General features: G+C 47.6%; 1 protein-coding gene across 3 annotated transcripts in view; it reads right to left on the reverse strand.

The window, feature by feature from the left end:
• PLA2G4E (phospholipase A2 group IVE) overlaps window positions 1-24,936 on the reverse strand; it is a 62,134-nt gene that overhangs the window by 29,516 nt on the left and 7,682 nt on the right. For 2 of the 3 annotated variants that reach the window (XM_087429120.1, XM_087429119.1), the window contains exon 2: window positions 816-888. In XM_087429120.1, the coding sequence (XP_087285246.1) occupies window positions 816-888 (73 nt within the window). Of the gene's footprint in view, window positions 1-815; window positions 889-5,846; window positions 5,958-24,936 lie in introns of those variants that run through there. The other variant, XM_014780598.2, reaches the window with a different exon arrangement.

Here is a 24,936-nt window from a genome sequence, read left to right on the forward strand (position 1 = left end):
CAGTGAGTGGGGATCCCCCTCAGCCGTGGGGCCTTGACACAGAGCTGTCTCCTCCTTGAGGGCCAAGTTTCCTTTCTGGATCGGGGAAAGATGAGGACAGCATACTTTTGGTTCTCCTGATTTCTTGAGGAGAGAGACAGGTGTGGAGGGAGCATCCTCCTCACCCAGAGGCCTTCGTTTCTTCCTGAAGCCAGAGACTTCCCTGGGTCCCCGTGGCCTGGGAATGCAGCAGGGGTTGCATGAAGGTGAGGTTCAGGCTTCCAGGAAATGGCAGGAACAGCCCTGGGGAGCCAAACCACATCCATGAGGCTGAACTGCGGAACTGGGTGCTGTGGGGCTTCTGCCGTTGACCCCAGAACCCAATCTGGGATCCATGTCCTGAGAAGGGGCACTGGGACTAGGCTGGCAGCTGGCTCCATGATGCCTAAGGGCCTCTCCTTCCCCTTCACCCCTAACAGCTCCTAAACTCATGCAGAAGCAAGGAGTGCCCAGTATGGGAGAAGCTGGTGCTCCTGGAAATGGATACTAGGAAGGAGGGAGTGAGGAGGAGAGAGTGGGGGAGGGAGGGAGGTGGACCGTGCTCTGGGACGCAGGCAGACTGCAGGGGCTGGCAGTGCCAAGGTTACAGCTGGAGGGAGGGGCCTGGAAAAATGATATAAACCCCAAAGCCTGGTGTACAGCCTGAGTATAGGACATACACACACGTGTATGCAAACACACACACACACACCCCTGACCATTTCTCAGCCAGGGTCTCTCTCCATCTGGGCCTCATAAGCAGAGAAGAAGGAGGGAAGAGAGAAGAGAATACTCACCGACATCAGCCTGTCGGACGTTTTTCATCCGGATGACCCTCACTGTCAGCAGATGGCAAGGAGACAGCCCCCTCTGTGGATTGAGAGGACAGTGGACTCACTCTTCAGCCATGATGTCAGGTGGCCTTGACGGAGAGAGTAGCTCAGGCTGGCCACAGGCTCTCACCACTCGACTCAAGAAGCCTCCCCCAGTCAATCCACGTTTCTGGGCTCTGGAGGACTCCTCTGGTCCCCAGGGGACCCAAGGCGGCCAGGTGAGGGGCTTTCTCCTCGCCCGACTCTGAGCCAGCACAGCCTGGAAGAGGGACAGCTTCATGCCTGTTCTGTTCATGTCTTTCCTGAACTTTTCCTGGCTTTGTTCCGCTTGGTTCATGCCTTTCCTGTTTGAATCTCAGGATTGGCAGTCCTTTCCCTAAGAGTTTGACCAGGCTTAGACAGATCTTTTTACTGTCTTCTCCCAACCTGTGCCCATGGCAGATGCCATTGGACTCTTCCAACTGACCAAACGATTCTATTTATAGAGGCCTCTGAGCTGGAACCCTCTACACTCCACACAGTCTACTCCATGTTGCTAGAATCACTTCATACCTTTTTAAAAGGTTGTGATTCTTCTCTATTTAAAATAATATTGGGGTTTGGAGGAAAACATAAAAGTATGAAGGAAAAAAAAGGGTCCTCGTAATCCCACCACTCAGAGACAATCACTGTTATTGTTTTGATGTCTGTCCTTCTAGCCTCTCCTGGGGCTTCATTCTAACCAGCAACAATAGAATGAGGACCCTGGGAAGGCTGTTACTTAGTCTCCGAGATAGATATGTAAGTCGATTTTAGGGTCTCTTCCTCCTCTCTCCCCAACAGCTGCCTCAAAATCAGAACAAAAGCCAGACTGGCAGGCATACATAGGTCTGAGGATCTTCTGTGAGATTAACTCTGAAATAGTGAATGTCTTCATGGTCAATAACTGGCTCTAATGGCTTTGCTTTGAGCTTTGTACCTTGGGCCGAAGGCCACACCCCACTTCTCCTCTGGTTCTGGAAATGTGGCTGTGGCCTTTGGCCAGAACCCCTCTGGGCGCAGTGGGCTCCTCATTTCTCACTCCGCACCTGGGCAGAGCGGTCATCCTGGTCTGATCTGGTGAGGAGGCAGGAGTCAGCTTTCATCAGGAAAGCAGTTCTGGTAAAGCCTATTCCCATTGGCCCACTTTCTCAGAGGGCAGCTAGAGTTCAAGTGGGGAGCCATCGGAAGCCTCAGTCCAGGCAGGGGTCAGTCTTCAGGGATATTTCATAGTGTTCAAGGTCTCTGAACCCGGGGCCATGGTCCTCGGGGCCATCACAGCCCTTCTCTTGCCTCCAGGAGGGGCGGCCCTTGGCCCTGCCCGGCTCCCTTGTGTCTTGTCTGAAGGGAATGAGTCTCCACAGCTTCCTGTAGGACCTCACTAGAGGTCTCCCTGTCTTCCAGGAAATGTTCTCTGCTGTCAGCTGACCCTGATACCTTCCAAAGACCATTTCTTCCTACCCTAACTCAGCAGCACTAACAACATCAGTTACCCTCTGTTGAGTGTCTGCCATATGCTAAGGCTTGTGTATATAATCTCTACATTTTATCTGCTCGATCCTTAGGACACTTCCACGAAGCAGTTATTATTAGCCTTACTTTACAGATGGAGAATCTGAGCCTAGGTCATTTGACAGGCAGCACTCAGCTAGAATCAGAGGAACCCAAGTTGGAATCCAGTTCTAATTCTCTGGCCCGTGTTCATAACCACTACTGTATTGTCACATCACTTGAAAGCAGCCCCTGGCAAATGCGAATTCAGGTGCTGCTTGCCCTCATCTCCTCTTTCTCGGTCTTTTCCTCTTAGAATTTACTTTCCTGACAGATTCCTCTTTTCACTCTGAATCCCTCAGCGCCCAAAAATAGCCCCCAAACTCTGGAGTCCTTTTACTGGGAGTCCTCTTACTAGCAGCATTTCTCTGACACCTTCCACAATCTCTCTCTTTTTTAAACAGCAGAGCACATCAGAACCTAAGGGTTCTTGGAGAAGTTCCATTTTGCAGGAGCCACAGAGGGCTCCTTTGTGGTCCTCCTTGAGCCTTAGCTCATACCTTCTAACTCAGGAATTTGCAGGAAAGACCCAATTTCACAGCACTCTACAAAGTGCTCTTACATCTTGCCAGCAGGGAGACAGAACCTGGCAGCGGGGGTTGAGAAATAGCCAGGAGGGGCCATGCTGGGAGGAAGGCAGTGGGAACATGGGACTCAGGTCTTGGGCCCAGATGATTCCAGGAACCAGGTCTGTGAAAAATGACCTTCTTGGATTAAAATGAATGTACATATTTTGTTCCCGATATAATCAGCTCAATTGGAGTGGTGGTTGAGATAAGCAAAACTTCGTGGCCCCAGAGGTAATTGATACACAGTGGAAAGATCCAATAGAACAAAGCACAGCATCTGTGACTGTGCAGATGGGAACCAGAAACCAGCGAGATTACGGAACCCGTCTATGAGGTAGCTCATGGTGTGGTCAAGGTAAAACCTTTAGGGACTTGGACAAGCCCATTCCTAGGATAGGATGCCCTGGCTGGGTATCAGGGTGAAAGTCAAAATATTTAACTACAGGCATGACCAGGTGCTGAGCCAGCTGGGCTGCAGCCCTGGAGCAGGGATGGGAATTAATCCTTCAGTTCATGGGGGCATTGGAGGGTCCTGGGGTAAGGACCAGGGAGCACTCAGGAGGTTGGAGTTCAGGGCAGGAACAATTTGGCAAATAGTACAGACACAATATTTAGACACTTTAATAACCAGTACAGCTGTGTGGGGAGGATGGGTTGGATAGTAGTTTTCTGGGAAGCCATGTGGGAGAGAGGTCCCATTGCTCGGACTGCAGACACACACACTCCAGCCTCCTCCCTGGCCTTGGTCCCCAGGGCTGATCTTGCAAGGACTCCATTTCCCCTGAGACCTACTCAGGATGGGGGGATCTTGCCAGCTCATACAGAAAAGATGTAGCCCGTTGACTTTCAGGATTGGCTATTATGCAATTCAATATTACCCCTCCCACCCCCTAACTTTACAGATAGGACCTTGGTGGGCAGGTTGGGGAACACAATTCATCACCCTCTTCTAGTGTGCCAGGCCCTCACTCCACACGGGGTGCATTGCATCTGCTCTTATCTACCCCTCCAACCACACTCCGAGGAAGGTCCCATTATCCCTGCTTTGCAGAGGAGAAGACTGGGTTTATGGAGATTGCATCTCACACAGGGTCACACGGCCTGGAAGTGGCAGGGCTGGGACTCAGGTACAGGTCTACCTGACCGCGGGGCAGTGTGCTTTCCATCCACCTGGAGGCTGGCTCTCACCGTAAATTAACCAAACCAGCTAAAAGCTTGCTCCAGGTCATGCGCTAGACTAGTTAATAACAGAGGCAGGAGTAAAACCCTCAGCTCCCAATTCGGGGCTCTCCCTATACCCCAAGAGTCTAGCTGTCACCACAGATCAGTCAGAAGAATGTTTAGTTACAGATGGGCTTCCAGGGTCGGGCTCTCAGGTAGGGTGGAAGTTGGGGGGAGGGTCTGACAACCACGTTTCAGAGGTGGCAGGTCTGATGCCCATCCCTGCACCAGGCATACTCTAACCAAACTATCTCATGTGGTCTGGGGTCCTGGAGAAGGGAAGACAGCTCCCAGGGAGCCTGTGGGAACTCCCCTCCCCAGGGCCTCTCAGGGCAGGCCTGGTTGGTGATGCCACCTCCTCCTCCCCAGGGAGCTGGGTGTTTCCAACAGTTCCTTGCAACACCTGTGTCAGAGCTCAGAACAGCTTCCAGGAGGTGTGGGCCCTCGCTAAAAGGACAGCTTCCAGGAGGTGTGGGCCCTCCCTAAAAGGAGACCATTGGGATGGAGACTTTATGGGATCCCAGAACATTCCCAGCTAGTCTGAGCAACATGCCAGACCAGGGGTCACCTGGGAAGAGCTACCATGGCAGTTTTCCTTCTCATCACCCAGGCTAGGTGAGGAGTCAGGGCAAGAAGTCCAAGCTCAGAGTCACATGGACCCCCCAGGACCTGAAAGGGACAGGTGCAGTTCTCAATTGCTTCACTCCCCGCTTCAAGGTAGGCTCTGTCCCTTCTGTGGAAGGTCCCTCCCAGCCCAGGTTCCAGGAGTCTCAAGGAGACTGGAGAGGCAGGAGCAAGTGCTGACTAGAGGCCCTTCCAGCCCCCCAAGGGCTGTGGGGAAACATGGGCACACCCCAGAAGATGATGTCTATCCTGGCCAGGGCAGGGGAGCACTGGGCACCAGGCAGCATGAAGCTCCCCTCCTTGGGCTCCTTGGAGACTGAGCAGGGTCTCCATCTCCCACTCCAAAGGGACAAGTTCAGGGCATCACTCATCTCATTTGGTGATTTAGTGTGGGCTGGGGGATGGGGATGAGGAAGAAGTTACTGCTGACAGTCATCGCCATGGTGTGCCTACCACGGCAAATTGGGAGATTGAGGTAAATGAGAAAGCTGAGCCAGAGCTGGTCCAGAACTCCGGCATCCCCACCCATGGACCTGGGGTCTCCCTGAGAGGCTGCGAGGAGTTGGATGGACCCAGGAGTCTTGACCATAGACCCAGATGGGAGGCTTCTTGGCTGATGGTGACAGATTGGCAATGCCACTGATCCTCACCAGACACCACACCCTCACACAGCATGGCAGTTTCGGATGTCTACAGGGTATATGCCCACTTGCCGCCAGGATAGGGAAAGGTGGATCCACCCCTGGCAGTGCTGAGCACTGTCTACCTGGGTGCTGGCCTGGTCCCAGGGTGACCCTGAGCTGCTCCACGGTGCCTTATCAAGCCCGTGAGTACCCTCAGCTGGGCCGTACACCCAGGAGCCCGAGCCCCAGCTGGGCCAGACCGTGTCCCCAGGTGCTAGGTAGGGGCTGCCCCAGCCCAGGGGCTCCATGTCTCCAGAGTCTACGATGCTCCCAGCCCTCAGCTCCTGGCCTCAGCTCCTGGCCCCACCCACCCAGCACTGCTCCCTTACCTCCAAGGCGCAGGTGGCTGAAGGCCTGCCATCTTCTGCTTGGCATGGGTCTGGCAGGTAGTGGAAGACCCAGGAGGGCATCTGCCTCTGGAGCATCGTGGCGTCTCTCCAGCTGAGTGGTGAGATGGGGAATTTATACTCTGCCTCAGGGCTCCACCCTCTGGATGCCTCTTGGCAGTGGCTGGGATTGTTGGGGGAGGGGTTAAGGAGGGTGTAGAGATATGAGGGCCCTGGCCTAGGCCTCTAGACCTGACCCTCAGGTCTTCAGATCTTGGAAACACAGGGACCAGCAAGGGCTCTGGCCCTTGGGGTCAGTGGCCTGCTGCCCCCAGAAGGTCAGAACCACCTGGCTGACCAAGGGACTAGTGGGTGGCAAGAAGAAAATGCTGGACTGTCATAACTTTAGGATTGGCCCAGACATGCTTTGGGAAAGCCCTCTCTCTTCATCTTATAGGGGTCATGGCTCATAGATACCCCTCTGGGAGGATGGTGCCCTCCCTCCTAATTCCACTTAGTCCCATGACTTGGTACCCCAGGAGCTGTGGGCAGGGACCTCATGGGAGTCGGGGACCATGGTCAGGGCTCCCAAAGTCAGAAGGTGAAGAAAGGAAATAATTGCCTGAATCCTTGGTGAGGAGAGGGTCAAGGGCAAGTGCCCCCTCCCAGCCATCCTGGGAGGCTGGCTATAGAGAGTGTATGCCTCGCCCATGCCTGGTCTCAGGGCACCTTAGAGGATGCTCCCACCCTGCCCCGCTGATCCCTATCTCTGGCCTGGTGGCTGGCTCATTGGGGCCTGCTGAGGAGACTCCACCTTCTCGCTGCCTGGCTGGATACAAAGGGCGTTTCCTGCCTGAGCTGTCACCTGGGGCCCCACAACCTGCTTTTCTGGCCCACAGATTAGACTGATTTTATGAAACTGAGGGTGAGATCTGCACACAGGGCTGGCTGGGCCTGAACGTGGGGATGGAACCCGGTCGGTGGTGTCTGTGAGACCTCTTCCCACCAGGTAGAGGCGTCACCCACCCTGCTCCCTTCTGCTTGCCAGGTCCTCCAGCTTGCAACCTTCCCTGCCCCTGCCATCTACCCCACTACCAAGGACACAACTCAGCACCCACACCCCTCAGTGGACTCCATTGAATTCAATTTAGTTCACAACTTAGTGAGCACCTACTGTATACTTGCTACTAAGAGAGGAAATTCCAGACTTGAAGTTGCTGACAGTACAGCTGGGGAGCCAAATACATTCAACCTCTCAGTAGCTCAGAGGTCCAAGTATCCTATGGTAACAGGGGATATTCTAGAAGGATCAATGTAAATCCTTCACATTTGTAAACTTCTGTGGTTTACAGAGCTCTGTCACACAGCTAATAACTGGCGAGGGAGCACAGAAGATGGAAAATGGATGTCAGCTGGGAAGGGAAAGAGGATCTGAGAAGGCTTCATGGAGGACGTGGCATCTGAATTGGGTCTTAGAGGATAGATAAGATTTCTTCAGTTAATGGTAGGTAGGAAGGGCATGATAGGAGGAAGGAATAGCGTAAGCAAGAGCAAGAATAGGGAGGCCAGAAAGCAGGGTATGCCCAGGCATGCAAGTGGCCTGGTGTCAGAGTAGTGAGTTGTGTGGGAGGAGATATGGGGGAGGAGAGCGGGACACAGGGGGTGGTGGAAGTTGGCAGAGAGAAGGGAGGTTTTGTGAAGGAACAAATCTGGAAAGATACATTAGGGCCCAATAGTTGTGACCCTCACAGGCCACAGGCTTTAAATTTGGACTTATTCTGTAGGCAGTGGGAGCCATTGATGGTTTTTGAGCAGGACAGTGATGTGATCAAAGCTGAACTTTAAGAAGGCAATGGTGGGGCTGGCCCGGTGGCGTAGCGGTTAAGTTCGCGCGTTCTGCTTCAGTGGCCTGGGGTTCGCTGGTTTGAATCCTGTCGCAGACCTACTCAGTGCTCATCAAGCCATGCTAAGGCGGCTTCCCATATAGAAGAGCTACAACTCTACAACTATGATACACAACTATGTACTGGGGCTTTGGAGAGAAAAAAGAAAAAAGAGAAAGATTGGCAACAGATGTTAGCACAGGGCCAATCTTCCTTAAAAAAAAAAAAAAACAAGAAGAAGGCAATATTGATTGATGTTGTGGGCAACCAAACCCACACCACTACAGGGTCCTGAAGGTGACGGGGTGAAGAGTGGGATGAGGTCCAGGAGACCTCTTCCCTGAGGATCTGCCTGTCTCTCCATTCCCTCCACTCCCCACCCTTCCCCATCCAGTAGGCCCAGGGCAAGCCCAAGACTCCAGGGCATACCTCAAAGCCTGGTACTTGATCCTCTTTGGGCTGCAGAAGCCCAGCCGCAAGCTCCCGCCCCCACCCTGCTCCATCCATCCTAGGCAGAGCCTGGAAAGTCTAGGTCTCCAGCCCTGTATTTCCTCATGGGCCATGAACTCCTCAAGAGCAGGGCCTCATTTTAATTGAATGAAATCAAATTGAATAGGAGGCTAACAGGAGGTGGGGTAGAAGTTCCTTCCTCTGCACCCTCCGCACAGCCTCTGACCCAGGTGAGAGCTAGTACTGAGAGCTGGTGCAACAGGAAACTGAGTGGTCCTGTCTACCAGCAAGCTCTTACAGACTGCCTACTGTGGGCCCGGCCCCGTGCTGACTGCCAGGGCGGGATCTGGAAGGAAACGACAAAGGATTTATGATCTAGTGAAGGGAGAAGAGGTGGCTGGATTAAGTGGTAAATTGTCCAGTGTGGACTCTAAGTAGGGCAGGAGGGGACAGAGGACCCTGTGGGGACAGTGGGAAGCGGGCTGGGAGGGTGAGTGAGGAGTGCCAGGCAAAGAGGCAATGTCCACACAGCAGAGTGAGGGGTGCCTCACGCCCTCCTCTACTCTGGCAGGTCTCCAAGTGAGCGTACGATTTAAGCTGAAACAGTGTTCTTGATGCGCAACTGATGCTCCAAGTATCCACCTCGCCCCCCGAGTTCCTCCATGTGGAAATCTGAAGCTGTCTCTGCACAAAGTGGAAGGGACTGAGTTCCTTTCCACCCAGCACCCTCTCCTCCTAGATGAGCAGGAAGCCGGAGATCGCCCCAGAGACCCCCATCTGCATCCTCTGAGGCCTCTACCTCTGGCTGTGTCCGGGGGCTCGTTAACCGACTCCCACTGATCAGGGTGACCGGGATCTGCCTCTCGCCAGCAGCCTCTTGGCCTGAGGTGACCCAGCACTGAAAAGTACGTTCCTCCCAGGGGCTCAGCTGACACCACTCCCCTGCGAACCCAGCAAGGACGCATTCCTCACCTTTCCTCTTTCAAGATGCCTCAGGCGCCTGTCCCTTCCTTGCCACCGCATCAGCTGCACCTGTCTCTCAGCCTCCTCTGCCTCCCCCGATTCCTCCCACACACACCTGGCTGGCCAGCGAGCTTTGTAACCACCCCCTTCAACCCGTCATTCTCCTGCTCAAACACATCTAATGCTTTTCCAGTCTTGCCAACAAATTCTGGGTTCCAGTACCTTCCATAAACCACGTAGAGCCCAGAAAGAGCCCTATGTATAGTGTACGGAATTTTAGTATATGATAAAGGAAGTATTTCCAACAGTGATGAAAGGATGGACTATTCTTTATTGGAAAAACTAGCTCACTATTTAGAATAAAATAAAACTAGAGCCCCAATTCTTAACTACACAAAAATAAATTCCACACAAATTAGAAATCTAACCATTAAAATGCAACTATAGAAAATTTAAAATAAAATATTAGAGAATATTTATATGATATTGGGATGAGGAAAATCTTCCTAAACAAGGTACAAAACCTAGAAGCCAATGGGGAACTGTTGCCAGATTTGAACGTACAGAATTGTAACCTTAGTAAAGCAAAAGATTCCATAAGCGCAGTGCTACCTCCAAAATATATTCCAAATTTCCTCCTCTCAGTAAATATCCATGGATTACAAACTCCCCCTTAAAAAATAGTAGTAAAGAGGACAGTGTTACCCTACCAGATTCTAAGATAAACTACAAAGTCACACTAACACAAACAGTATGTTGCTGGCACAAGAACAGGACCAATGGAACAAAATAGAGGGGTCAGAGACAGGGCCTAATATTTAAGGGAACTTCATATATGATAAAATTGGCACCACGAATCAATAAGAAAAGAACAGACTGTTTAGTAGATGACATGGGCATGAGTGGCTCACAAATAAATAAAACAGCATCCCCACTTAGCACCATATACAGAGATGGACTGTGAATGGGATCAACACATTAAATGGAAAACGATAAAGTTAATAGAAGGCAATGGAGGAGAATCTATGTGTGATCTGGGGGCAAGAAGGATTTCTTCAACAACACTTTGAAACCATGAACCATAAGGCAAAAAATTTCTAAATTTGATTACATAAGAATTTAGGATTTCTGTCAACTAAGAACATACAGAAAAAGTTAATAGATAGCTGACAGAATGACAGAAGATATTTGCAATGCATTTGCAAATCACGAAAGGATTAATATTTAGTATATACAAAGAATTATCATGCAATCCACGAGAAAACGATGACCATGCCAACATAAAAATGGACCAAAGATTTGAACTTGCATTTTACAGGAGGGGAAACCCAAAAAGCGAATAGGTGTTTGAGGAGATGCTCAAAATCATCGGCAGTCAGGGAAATGCAAATGAAAACAACAACGAGATCTCACTGCAGCCATTAAATTGGAAAACACAGAGAAAGTTGAATAATGGTTGTCTTTCTGCGAGGAGAGAATGGGGAAGGATATGTAGGTACCAGAGAAAAAACACCCAATCAAGAAGGCAAGCATAGGGGGACAATGGGCCATGTCCTCAGCGCTCGGCGCTCAGGTGACACTTTCTCCCTCCAGCTTTTCCCCAGCTTCACTGCCCCTGCTCTAGTCCAAGCCATTATCTTCACTCATCTCAACTACTGCGTTAACCTAACCAGTCTTCTTGTCTCTGCTTTTGCCTTCCTGTAAGCCATTCTCTACAGAAGAACATGAGTGAGCTCCTAAAAACAGAAGCTGGATTATGTGACCCTCCATAGCTTCCGGGTGCTCTTACTTCTTGCCACGGCTCTCAGAGGTCCCGCGTGGTCTGGCTCCTCATATCTGTTCTACTCCTTCCTTCACACACAAGTTCCAGCTACACTGGTCCTCCATGCCCTGAACACGACAAATTCTTTCCCACATCAGGGATTTTGCTCTTGCTGGTCCTTGGTCTGAAGTCTTTGACCCCGACTCTGCATGGCTGCTCTTTCTCATCCATCATGGCTCTGATCAAATGACATTTTCTCCAGCAGCTCTTCCCTGACCACCTTCCATAACATGTATGCCTTTTGCCCACCTACTTGCTCCTGTGATGCTCTGGTCACTGATTTAATTTAATTCAATTCCATTTAATTTAATATATCATATCTTGAATTATCTTGTTCATTTATTCTCTTTGCCTCATTCCACCAGACTGTAACTCTTTTCAGAGCAGGGACTTTGCTTGTCTTGTTCATCAACTGGAAATACCCAATGCCCATCAGTAAAGAAACAGGCAGATGTCAACAGGAATGAAGTGGCTATCATTTATTGAATGTTTACAAAGTGACAAGGACTATTCTATGTATTTTATATTACCTGTGAATTAGATACTATTATTATCTCATTTCAAAGAAGAATTGAGACATGGAGAGGATAAGTAACTTGCTCAGGGTCACCATGGTATGTGAGGGCTGTGATGTAAGTCAGTCTGGCCCCAGAACTTTGGCTCTAACCCCCACACATTCAGCCTCTCAGAAGATGCTACTGTCCTGGAAAATTGGGATTTTCTGTTATGCTCCTATGTTCTGTAGGGGAGGAACACAATTCCTCTACCCGCTGTGTCCTTCTGGCTGGTATAAGAATTAAATTGACAAGAGACAGAATAACAGGAGAAAATCAAACGAAGTTGAATAACATGTATACGTGGCAGAAACCCAAGAAAACTGAGTAACTCGCAAAAATGTCCAAAGCCTCCACCTTAAATACCATCTTCAGCTAAAGACAAAGGAGGATGTTGGGGGTAGTGGTTTGGGACTTCAAAGGGGAGGAATTTACATGGAGATGGAAAAGCAAATGTGTGGTAAACAAATGTTTGCTGGGCCATCTATAGACAATGAGACCCAAAATAGAACTTTGATAAAAATGGGCTTGCTAGTGCCTTCCTGTCTACCACACCTACTTTATATTATGCTATATTTATCTGATGGTATTTGCTCCTTCCTGGGACAGGCCTTCTGTCTTAAATTCTTTTAGGCAGTTAGGGGGAAGGTTGAAGTTTCTTTCAGAGTCTTTTGTTCTTAAAAATAAGCCAAAGAGACACATTTTGGGGTGGCCAATTATGACCCCCCACAGTTCCTTGATAAGTAAAGTTCAGTTTCCTGAAACAAACATACAGTGAGTAAATACAGTTTTCACAACATAAAGTAAAATAAACATTATACTCTCCAAGTAGTGGGAGATAAAAAATCAACCACTGAAGTTAACATGTTGAGATATCTCAGAACTTCTGGCCAACAAACTAGACATGACTATTTCATAATGACAAGATATAAAATAAGCATAAATATGACCAGAAACGGCCTTCATCCCAACGTAGGTAATATTTATATTCTTAGTGTTGTCAATGGATTTGGCTCACAAATATTTTCCATCCTTCTTTATCTTTATCACAAGATGTTAAGGCCCGGCTCAGTGCTTTACATTCTCAAAGCATTTGTGTCCACAGCTCAACATTTCTCCATCTCGAGAAATTCCTGCTACTAAAACTTGTGGCCTCTGGTTTCACCTAGATGATAGGTTTTATTTTCCTTCTCTTGACTCTCTCTCACGTAGCAAGACTGCCTGGAGCCTTTTGTACACTGAGTTTACTCTTTGTCACTTGTCACCTTTGTGAGGATGACATTGTCATTGTTTCCAACCTGATTGAATGTGGTATAGTTGGTTAAGGTCTAGACTTTGAAGTTTTATAGACCTGGATTTGAACACTGATTCTGTTCAAATTTATCCCGCTAGAGGGTACATTTATCCCTCTAAGCCAGAGTTGCTCCATCTGTACAATGGGAAGCATAATAGTTCCTACCTCATAGGGTGGTTGTGAAGACTAAATGAGATAAAGGTGTTAGCACATGGCTGAGCCTTGGTGATGGATTCACTGTAAGTGGTGTGATCCACAGTACAGTAACATCAGAGACACGAAGATGTCATCCCTGCCCAAGGAGCTCACAACCTAAGTTGGGCGAGATGGGAAGATCATGTAAGTGGTGTCAGGATGATCATGTCACACATGAGGAGAGGTGTGAAAATGTGCTGCTCAGACAGCATGGCCACTCAGGGTTGGGAAGGTCAGAAGAGGCTGCCTGGAGTAGGAAAACTTGAACTTGCCCTTGAAGGAAGAGTAGAGCTCCAATGACTGACGAAGCAGGAAAGGGCATTTTTGTCAGGTGAGACAGCATGAGCAAAAGGATGAAGACTCAGAAAGCAGGTTAAAGAAGCTCCTGGATATCAAATGCAAGGATCACCATCTGTCTTTTTTTGGCAGTGGTGACTCATGGAAGGTGTTTGAGCAGAGTGTTTGAGAAAGACAGCAGGGATGATTAGGCACGTGTGTGGTGATGGGTTCTAATTAGTCTTTGGGTGGTGAACGTGATGTAATCTATGCAGAAATACAAGTACAATGATGTACACCTGAAATTTATACAATGTTACCGCAATTAAAAAAAAAGAGAGAGAGAGCAAAGCCCACTCCTGTGGGTGGAACAGGCGAACATCAGCACCGTGTGTGCTGGGAGGCAGGCGTGCCTCTTCCCTCAGCCCACTGTGGCTCCTTGGCACACACCTCGGCCTGCAAAAGGCTTCATGATGAATGCCTCTCCCTCCTCCCCTGTGACGAATGGCCTCTGGGTCTTGTCCTATCCACATGCCCTGTGGGCTCCCGGTGCCCCCAGTGCCATGCAGACTCTGCCTCAGATTCTCTAGCTGTCACTCTGGGCCTGAGGGGATGGGGCTCGAGGGATAGATCCGCATGTCTATGGAGGAGGAGGAGGAATCTGGAGCAGGCGGGGTGCGGGGTTCCAGGCTCCCTTCATTTCTCCACTTTGCCTCCACCCGCCCCTCCAGGCCAGAGCAGAGTCTTGGCCATTTGTGTTTAGGTTGGGCTAAGTCAACTCAGGCAGGCACCATCCTTCTGTCCAGCTGCTTTGCAGGGCTGGAAGAGCCTCTTTCTGGACTCGAGGCTGGATGTTGACAGAGGGCACGTTGGGCAGGAGTCGCCTAGCTGTGGAGCCCATGTGACACGAGGTGCCAGCAGCAGATGACATTGCTAAGTGGCCGCCGTTGACGTTACATCAGTGGAGAACACTCGCTGAGTGCTCACGAGGTGCCTGCCACTGGGTTCTGACTGTGGAAAAACTGATTCTGAACAGAGACTTCTTTCCAGTAAGGGACTCTTTGGTCGGGAAATATCCTCTCCTGAGAGTCACAGCTTTACTGAGGAGTTTAAAAACAAAGGATGAAATGTGATCATTTTAACTAGGCCACTTTGTTTTGTGTTTTCGTCCCTGTGATCCCTGTGGTCCTTTCTTCCCTCAAACTGGCCACTGGTATCTTCCGCCCCGAGGAAGTAGGCCATCTTCAAAACACATAATACAAAGAGAAGGAGAGGTTAAATCTTGGCTTCTGAATTTCTCTAGGCCTCAGTTTTCCTAGAAATAATAGACATGGAAAAATCCTCAGGCAGTCATTGACCCTCTTGTGTGCACTGCCGCCACCATCCAACAGCACAGGTTTAAGATAGTGTGAGAGACTCTCGGGATCCCAGAGCCGAGAGCGTGTCTGTCCTGCTCTCCACTGGCCTCTGGGAGATGCAGCCTCACAGAAGTGCCCTTTGCCCACCAGAGAGTAGAGGGACGATGCCCGGGCAGACTCATGGAAACTCCAAGGCTGCCTGAGGGGTCCTGGAAGTTAGGAAAGCTGTGGGCCTGTGAGAGGTGGTGGGGCTCACAGTAGAACTGTTCAGCTGGGGTTGCTGGAGGCTTTGGTAGATGGCCCAGGAGGATGATTGCACTTTTGGTAAACTGATCCTTTGGTGAATCAGCTTCTATGTTTTTACTTTAAAAATCAACTTTATTGAGGTATAATTTAATACAATAAAATGCACCCATTTGATGAGTTTTGACAAATATATACAACTATGTAACCACCACCACAATTAAGATGTAGATCATTTCCTTCATTCTCAAAAGTTGCCTCTTAGCCCTTTGTGGTCAATCTTTCCCCTTTTCCCTGGGCCCCAGGGAACCAATGATCTGCTTTCTGTCACTGCAGATTAGATGTGTCTTTTCTAGAGTTTCACATAAATGGAATCATAGTGTTGAGTCTTTTGTGGCTGACTTCTTTTGTTTACTGTAAGGTTTTTGAGATTTATCTATGTTGTTGTATAGAGCTTGTTCTTTTTCATTGCTGTGTAGTATTCCATCATAAAAATATTACAATTTGTTTATCCATTTGTCAGTTCAAGGACAAAGCTGTTTCCAATTTATAGCAATTATGAATAAAGCTGCTACAAACATTTGCACACAGGTTTTTGTGTAAATATAAGTTTTCATTTCTCTTGGGTAAATACCTGTGAGTGGAATGGCTAGGTCTGACTGATTTTTACAAAGTGACCCAGGGCTAGTGTGGTATCATATCTTGGTTCATCTGACAATCCCAGGCCCCTGGACAGAGCCTCCTGTCCTCAGCACTTCTCCACTCTCCCTCCTCTCTCTTGTTTTCTTCTTTCTCTCCCCTCACCCTCCTCTTTCTCTTGTTGGCTTACTTTTTGCCTTCCCCATCCCACAAGCCTCCCCTGCCAAGCTTGAGGGAACGTACAGGGCAGGTGGGGTGGGGGGTGGAGCTCCTGGCTTCTCCCAGAGAGGGGTAACAGGCAGCCCTCACTTTCCTTGGTCCAAAGCCGGCTGACCAAGCACCCCCACAAACTCTGCCAAGTCTCCTGACATCAGCTCCCCAGCCAGGGCACCTGGGGAGACTCCTAGACCCCACAGGGAGAGGGTTGGGGGGTTCTTCTAGCAAGTTCTGCTCTGAGGTACTTTGTCAGGGCTGAGTTTGTCCTGGTGCCATTGTTTTAAGAACTGTATCCAATGGCTCTAATCTACCTCATTCACTGGTGCTCTGTCTTTTGACTGAATGTGGTTCCAGCCAAGTCCTTACAGAGGAACATGATTCCCCACCAGTTCCATCTGGTTCAACCCCCGAGCTGAGGTTCTGCAGTCACTTCCTGAGAGTTGCTCCCCACCATCTCCCAGGGGAGATGGGGACCAGGCGTTGTTGGCCTAGGAGGGTCCATGAGCAAGAGATGCCTTCATACCAAGTCCTGGGTTTGACAGAGACCAGCAGAGCCAAGGAATGCCTTGGCTTCCTATTGGTTTCAAGGTCAGAGTCCATTTGTGTTCAGGAAGGCGCTGTAGTGTGGTGGGCAGAGCACTGGACTGGAAGCCAGGAGTCTTGGGCTCCAGTTCCAGCTCTGCTGTGTGAGACAAACCAAACGGCCCCCCCTTCTCTGGGCCTCACTTTCCTCTTCCGTAAAATGGGAGGTTGGACTAGCTGGGGCCAGAGTCTCAGGAGAGGGATCTGGCGTCTGTACCCCTTCATCATCTCAGGGGAGTCTGAGACACAGCCACGGCGAGACCACAGAACCAGGCGGCCTCGGAGTCCTTTTTTGCTGCTGACTTCTGGAGTCTGGCCTGCCCTGCTGCCCACTGAGGCCGCACCATGCTTGGGCATCCGCTCAGAGTGAGAATAAATGGGGGATTCAGGGTCCTTCAGAACAAGATATGACAGACACCAAACCACGAAAACAGTGTGTTTGATGCCAAAAAGGTGGTACAGCCAAGGATATGGTCAGGAAAGAGCTAAAAGCAACTAAAAATAGGCTGATATTTGGTGAGGGGATAGGAGACCTTATGAGGAGGGCATTGGGAGGGTGTGAAAACAGAGCTTGTTGCTTGTTCTCAGCAGGATCCAGGGCTGATGACTCCTCCTCACCACCCCCCGACGTGGCCCTGTGGGGGGTGGGGGGGCGGTGCGCGCGCGCACTTGCAAGGGGACGCATGTGTGTGGGGAAGAAGGACCCTGAGCCCTCACTGGAGAATAAAGTCCTGTTGCACCAAAGTGGATTAGCATCATCAGCCCCTGGAGGGCCTGGCACGTGACCCTAACGATCCATTTCCAACTAGCCCTGCCAGACTTGGGATTCCGTGTAAGCCCTGTAACAGGTTCAGGCAAAATTCCCTGAGGATTTTTTGGTGATATTTGGTTGATTCTAAGGTAGTGATCGGAGTCTGAGTTAAAGAGTTTGCACTGAGGAAGTGGAGAGTGGCTGAGTTGTCTCTCTGATAGGAGGCCCACTCCCACCTGGCTGCCTGCCCCCCTTTGCTCCCGTCCAGCCTCCTTACAGGTCCTGCCTGGTTGGCAGATGGTGAGCTCCAGGGCCCAGGCCTGAGAGCAAAGCTGCCAAAAAGGACACACTGGGACAAAGGGCATTTTGGGCGAAGAGGCGGGCGGGGCCAGCCCTTGGGGCTGACTCTGCAGTCAGGCTGCTGTAATCTAGGCAGCGCCCAGGTGAGGCTGAAGGTGTAGGTGACTCAAGCCTGGCGGGCGGAAGGGGGTCTCCGGTCTGTGAGGAGCAGAGAAGCTGGAGCTACCACCTGGAGCCCTCCCCCTGGCTGCCTCCAACAGTATGGGAAAGCCACCTCCTGCTGCTAGTGGGTCCTCCAGCTCTGTCCAGAGTGGGTCTGGAGGGAGCTGGAATCTGGCCTCGTGTCCCATGTGTGGGAGCTGCCAGCATTGTAGCGGTGTGCTAGGCGGGAATCGGGGGTTCCAATCCTCTTCCTGGTGAAGCAGATCCTCGGAGGCAAGGACTCTGGGCTCCAAGAGTGCAGACCTGACTCCCTGCTGTACCTGGCCTGGAGACCTCAGCTCCCATTTGCTGCAAACAATAACTAAAGACCCAACTTGAGGGTGATCAACTGACCTGGTTGGCGCAGGACTAAGGGGTTTCCTGGAACAAGGGACTTTCAGTGCTAAAACCAGAGTCCTAGGCAAACTAGGATGATTGGCTACTCTATTTCTAACTTTCCTTGAAAACATTTTTTGAAACAGAGACATATCCAGTATGCCAGACCTGGGATTTACAATTATTTGTATTTATAAGCATTTATAATTACTCCTAGGCTTTATAGCTATTTAAGGAAAAATAATTCGATTATTTTCTGATTTAATTTTGGAGTATATGGACAAAATCCATATGGAAAAATTCCAAGTATTCAGGCCAATTCTGAGGTTAAGGGGTGACTGAGTTTGTGTGTGGGATCCCGGTATGTGGACTTAATGACCCCCAGCATCCCTTCCTCTGATAGGAGAACACCCTTTTCCTTTGGGATTTTATGGAGCTATCAATCATGGGGAATCTTCCTCTTCCCTCAAAAGTGGGCCCTTGACCAGTCTGGCCAGTTGGCATTCCCATCCCCTTGACTCAATGATTGGTTCAGGAACAATTAGATCTCCTCCTCTTCCTTCTTCTTTTTCTTTTTAGGATTATATTAGTGAAGAGAGAAAGCGAGAGAGAAAGATATTATTCTTTTCTTTGGATTATGAACTCTAAGGAAGATGTAAACTTTGAGGTACTGGGGGTCATCTTTGTTACCACATGGAAGGACTCAGCCTAAGAAATAGAGCTGACATAGAAAAAAGCAAAGTTGACAGATGGAGAGAAAAAGAGAAATTTCTGAGGACATGGTCTGGATGACTAGATCGAGCTATGCCTGAAGCCCGCATACCCCTTGGACCTTCCGGTTATATGAGATAATAAAGGCACTTCCCATCCCCCTTATACTTACTTGAATTCAGCTTTATTTACTCTGCCACTTGTGGTGGAGGGGTTTCTTACTAATACACCTGGCCACCACATCTGTGGCAAGTCTCCATTGGGGCTCTCCAGCAGGGAAAGGGGCGGGGGAGAATTACCCAGGGTTGTGTCCTCTCCTGTCTCCTGAGCTGAGTCCCTAATGCCTTTAGGTTAAGGAAAGCATATCTCCTCCAGGACACATCTAGGGCGGGAGGTATGTGTCTGTGCTTTTGCCTGCAGGAGCCTCTTTTGGGGATAACAGGGTAAGAGCTCTTCCAAGTCCTTCCTCTCATCTGCCCCAATCTCTCCTCTCATTTCAAGGATCTGCTGGAGTCTCTCATTGGTCCTTGACTCTGGAAGTCAACTATATAATACATCTGCCTCCCACTCACATACCTTACTGCGTTTGTGACATCCCCAGCATAGGTAAAGCCTCTCCTGGTCATGGGAGGCCCAACCATTGCCTGAATCATCCCATTCCAACACCTGATAAACTGGGATGGAGAAAGGGCATTGGTTACCCAGCCTGCCTAGAGCAGGCGAGGCTCACTCCTGCTCTTGGCTGGGGGTGGGGAGAGGGAGCCATCCTCCCCAGCGAGTAAGGTGAGTTGAGGGAAGGGAAAGGCAAGCAGGATGGGGCAGCCCCAGGAGACAAAGCAAAGGAAGAAGCAGACGGCAGAAAGACCACAGGAAATGGAAATCATAGCCTATGCAAGTTGGGATAAGAATTCACAACTAAACCCAACGCTTGGCCTTCAGGATGACCTTTTAATCCAAAGATATCTGGCAGGGAGAGGACGGGAGGAGGAAGGAGGGGTAGGAACAACTCAGGGTCAAAGAGATTGTTTTCCTACCCAGAAAAATAAAACAGCCTCCCAGAAAAGCACACCTTCCCTGCTTAGCTTCTAATGTTAATTTCTCTTTTTTAAAAAGCATTAAGCAATATTTATGATATACGAAGTGTATAGAGAATAATAAAACGAACACCCATGAATCCACTACCCAGTTTAAAAAATAAAACGTTGGTAACAGAGTTGAAGTCCCCTGGTGTGCTCCTCACCTAGTCACTTCCCCCCTCTCCCTTCCTGGGGACAACCGTGAACCTGAATTTGTAGCTACCACTCTCATGCAAGTCTTTATTCTTTTTCTACGTATGTATGTATTTCTAAGCTGTATTTGGTACTATTTTGCATGTTTTAAACTTTATATATAAGCGATTTCATATAAAGGATATGTGTTCTACAATAAACTTGGGGTTTTTTTCACTCGATATTATGCTTATAAGATTCACCTATATTGATAAATATAGATCTGGTTTGTCCATGAACTATATCACAATTTATCTATCCATTTTTGTGTGATGGACATTTAAGCTGTTTTGAAGTTTTTGCTATTACTATATTTTATCACTTATAAGCCATGTGTTATTTCGCATTTCTGAATTAAGGGATACTTATTAAAAATGACAATGTATAGGGGGCTGACCTGGTGGCGTAGTGGTTAAGTTCGCACACTTTGCTTCTGGTGGCCCAGGGTTCACAGGTTTGGATCCTGGGCACAGACCCACGCACAGCTCATCAAGCCACGCTGTGGCAGGCGTCTCACATAAACTAGATGAAGATGGGTATGGATGTTAGCCCAGGGCCAATCTTCCTCAGCAAAAAGAAGAGGATTGGCAGCAAGTGTTAGTTCAGAGCTAATCTTCCTCACACACTCACACAAAAAGACCATGTGTAATACTTTAACTGGTGGTTCTTCCTTTAGTGAATGAAGTACAGTAGTCCTCCTTATCTGCGGGGGATTCGTTCCGAGACCCCCAGTGGATGCCTGAAACTGCGGGTAGTACTGAAACCTATATATACTACGTTTTTTCCTGTACATACATACCTGTGATAAAGTTTAATTTATAAACTAGGTGGGCCGGCCCCGTGGCTTAGCGGTTAAGTGCATGCGCTCCGCTACTGGCAGCCCAGGTTTGGATCCCGGGCGCGCACCAATGCACCGCTTCTCCGGCCATGCTGAGGCCACGTCCCACATACAGCAACTAGAAGGATGTGCAACTATGACATATGACTATCTACTGGGGCTTTGGGGAAAAAAAAAAAAAGGAGGAGGATTGGCAATAGATGTTAGCTCAGAGCTGGTCTTCCTCAGCAAAAAGAGGAGGATTAGCATGGATGTTAGCTCAGGGCTGATCTTCCTCACAAAAAAAAAGACAAAAAAAAATTTATAAATTAGGCACAGTAAGAGATTAACAACAATAACTAGTAATAAAATAGAACAATTATGACAATATACTGTAATAAAAGTTACCATAGATCTTAGCAACCTCAGCACATGATTTTTTTCTTTCCTTATTAAGTAAAGAACTTTCACCTTTTCTCCTCAAGGAAGCACTTGATGGCTTCTCTTTGGCATATCCGAATTGCCAGCATCACTAATCTTGCGCTTTGGGGTCATTATTAAGTAAATAAGGGTTACTTGGACATAAACACCGGGATATCAGGACAGTCAATCTGATAACCAAGATGTCTGCTAAGTGACTAACAGGCTGGTAGTATATGCAGCATGGATACACTGGACAAAGGGATGGTTCACGTCCTGGGCGGGACGGAGCAGGACGTCACAGATTTCATCACACTACTCAGACAGCGTGCAATTTAAAACGTATGAATTGTTTATTTCTGGAGTTTTCCATTGAATATTTTCAGACTGCAGTTGACCGTGGGTAATTGAAACCGTGGAAAGTGAGACTGTGAATAAGGGGGGACTACTGTACCTTAGATTCAATGAAGAATTGTACAAACAATACTACTGTGAATTTCTCATACGTGTCTGTTTCTTTAGTGTATATACACTGGAAGTATAAATTGCTGGATTATAAAATTGGTATATTGTTACCAATTTTACTAGATATTGCCAAATTGTTCCCCAAAGTAATTTTTACTGATTTACTCCCCCACCACTATGTTAAGAGAGTTCCCACTGGGGTATGCCAAGGGGTATCGTCTGGCTTTTTGTGTTTTGCCAATCTGATAGGTATGAAATGGTGTCTCATTATAGTTTTAATGTGCATTTCCTTGATTACTAGTAATCTTGGACATCTTTTCAAGATCTTTTACCTTCTGTAACCCATACTCTTGGGACTGTTCATTGACTCCCCTGCTTCAAGCCTCTTACCCTCCTTTACCATATCCAAGTCCAACCACCATCACTACTTAACAACATACATCAGTAGTTATCAAACCACAAAATTTTGTGGTTTTTATTTATGTATTTTTTATTTATGCCCAAGTAATTCCACTCTTGGAAACCCACACTGAGGGAAAAAGTGCTACATGCTTAAAAATGTTAATTGCATCTAAATTTTTGATGGTGAAGAATTAAAAATCACCCAAATGCTCAACATTGGTAGATATATTAATAAATTATAGCATATTGCTATGATTGAATTCTTTGCAGTCATTAAAAAGAGAATTATAAATATCAATATAAAAATACATATATATTTGAATTTAGGATACAATAAGGATGGCTAATTACAAAAATAAATAAGCAAGAATCATAAGTTTTCTTATAAAAATCATAATCAAAAGGGAAAATAAGGTCTCATACACAATAGCAATGAAAAATAAAATAAATAAACCTGGGGGAAAAATAAACAAGAAATTTACATGTGAAAATGATGGCATTACAAATTTATAGGAGAAAGATGGAGCATTTGATATTATATTGGAAAAATAACCATTTTCTGAAAAATAACCATTTTGTCACTTGGAGAAAAAATAAACTGGATCCATACCTCACTCCTTATATTAAAATAAATTCCAGATGTAAATATAATCTAACTGGTTATTGTTTTATCATCATTAGGGAGGAAGTAAGACACAAAACTGAGATGCAATGAAGGAAAACAAATGGATAATTCTGACTATATACATAGTAAATTTCTCCATGTCAAAACAACCATAAATAATAATAAAAGACTAAATTGTAAAAATGTTTGCCAAATTTATGATGAAGTGCTATTTTCCCAATAAACCAAAAGCTCTTTCAAATAATACTAAAAAAACAAACAACTCAATAGACAAATTGACGAAAGATAGCAATTCAAGGTATTAATGTACATGTCAGCGGCTCCCCAACTTTCCTGAGCATTGGAATCACCTGGAGATCCTTAAACAGGTATTGATGCCTGGCTCCCAGATATTCTGATATAATTGATTTGGCATGTGACTTGGGCATTGAGATTTTTCAAAATTTCCCAGGTAGATTTTAATGTTTAACAAAGTTTGGGAATCATTGGAATATGCCATAAGCCTATAAAAGATTATCACTAATAATAAGAATGTAACTTAAAACAACAAAGAATGCAAATTAAGAGAATGTAAGCTAAAACAACAAAGAGATGCCATTTTTCATCTAAGATTGGCAAGGATGAAAAGTCGATAGACTCAGAGTTGGTTGGGGTATGGGGAAGCGTCAGCAAGACTTTGTTGTTAAGAGGTAAACTGGCACAATCTTGTTGGAGGGTAATTTGGTAATCTCTATGAATATGTAAAACTTGCAGGACTTTTGACCCAGCAATTCTGTTTCTAGGAACTTATTGAACATAAACTCTTGCACAAATCCTCAAAGGAGTTCAATTTAGCATTATTCCTGTAACTGCTTTTTATTTTTGTCGTTTGTTCATTTGGTTTAACAAGGGCTATGGCTTAGAAGTCATTGATGGATGGAGTCATCCACCTCCCTGATATATCCATGGCATTTGGGCTTTGGACATTGCTGCATGGAGCTAGATGCACTTTCTCTTAGGAATCTAGTTGCATCCAGAAGTTTATGTAGGAACAGAAAAGCCTCTTGGGGGAAAAAAGAGATTGGGATCCTGACCTCTTCCCACTGGGGATTCAAGTTATTGAAAGTACATGTTGAACTGGTCGGGGATCAGAATTGGCCACCTCAAAATGTGTCTCTTTGGCTTGATTATTATTTTTTTTTTTTATAATTTTATTTATTTATTTATTTTCCCCCCAAAGCCCCAGTAGATAGTTGTATGTCATAGCTGCACGTCCTTCCAGTTGCTGCATGTGGGACGCGGCCTCAGCACGGCCAGAGAAGCAGTGAGTCGGTACGCGCCCGGGATCTGAACCCAGGCCGCCAGCAGTGGAGTGCGCGCACTTAACCGCTAAGCCATGGGGCCAGCCCTGGCTTGATTATTCTTAAGAACAAAAGACTCTGAAAGAAACTTTGACCTTCCCCCAACTGCCTAAAAGAATTTAAGACAGAAGGCCTGTTTTAGGAAGGAGCTAATACCATAAGATAACATTGTCTATAGCCAGCCCAGCAAACACTTGTTTAACAAACATTTCCGTTTCCATTTCCATGTAAGTTGCCTTCTTCCCCTTTGAAGCCCCAAACCGATACCCCCAACATCCTCCTTTGTCTTTAGCTGAAAATGGTATTTAAGGTGGCAGTTTTGGCCATTCTGGCGAGTTACTCAGATTTCCTGGGTTTCTCCCATGTATACGTGTTATAAAGCTTTGTTTGATTTTCTCCTGTTATTCCGTCTTGTGTCAATTTAATTCTTACACCAGCCAGAAGGACCTAAAGGGTAGAGGAATTGTCTTCCTCCCCTACAAACTGAAGATATCCTCAAGAGACCCGTTGAGGTCAGATGGCAAGGAAGGACAATGGGAGAGAGGAAATGCGCCATAAGGATGAGGGAAGGCTGGACCAGTGTCTTGGACTCAGTTTTAGAGCTTAGCTTATTGGAAGCTAAGGCACAGGGGTAATGCTGAAACTCCTTTGTACTTATTCGCCTTGCTACCATGGGTCTGCTTTGGGGGAACCGGCTCTGAGTGTGTGTGTGTGTGTGTGTGTGTGTGTGTGTGTGTGTATTGAGCCATATCATTACCAAGTGATACTTGGTAACCAAGCAACTTTGCTGGGGGACTCTCCTCACTGATCTGGACAGAGCAGGCGCATTCCTTAGCCTGGGCAAATCAGCAGAGATACTTTTGTAGGAAAGTCTTGAGTCAGCAGACAAATGGTGGAGGAACCACCTCACAGACAAGAACAACAGCCCTGGGAGTTCTCTGGGATACTTGGAGGGAAATCTGGGGGAAATCTTGAATTGTCT

This window comes from Ceratotherium simum, chromosome 3 (assembly GCF_057802395.1).
Source record: "Ceratotherium simum simum isolate JZ-2026a chromosome 3, ASM5780239v1, whole genome shotgun sequence".
In the NCBI taxonomy this organism is placed as follows: domain Eukaryota; kingdom Metazoa; phylum Chordata; class Mammalia; order Perissodactyla; family Rhinocerotidae; genus Ceratotherium; species Ceratotherium simum.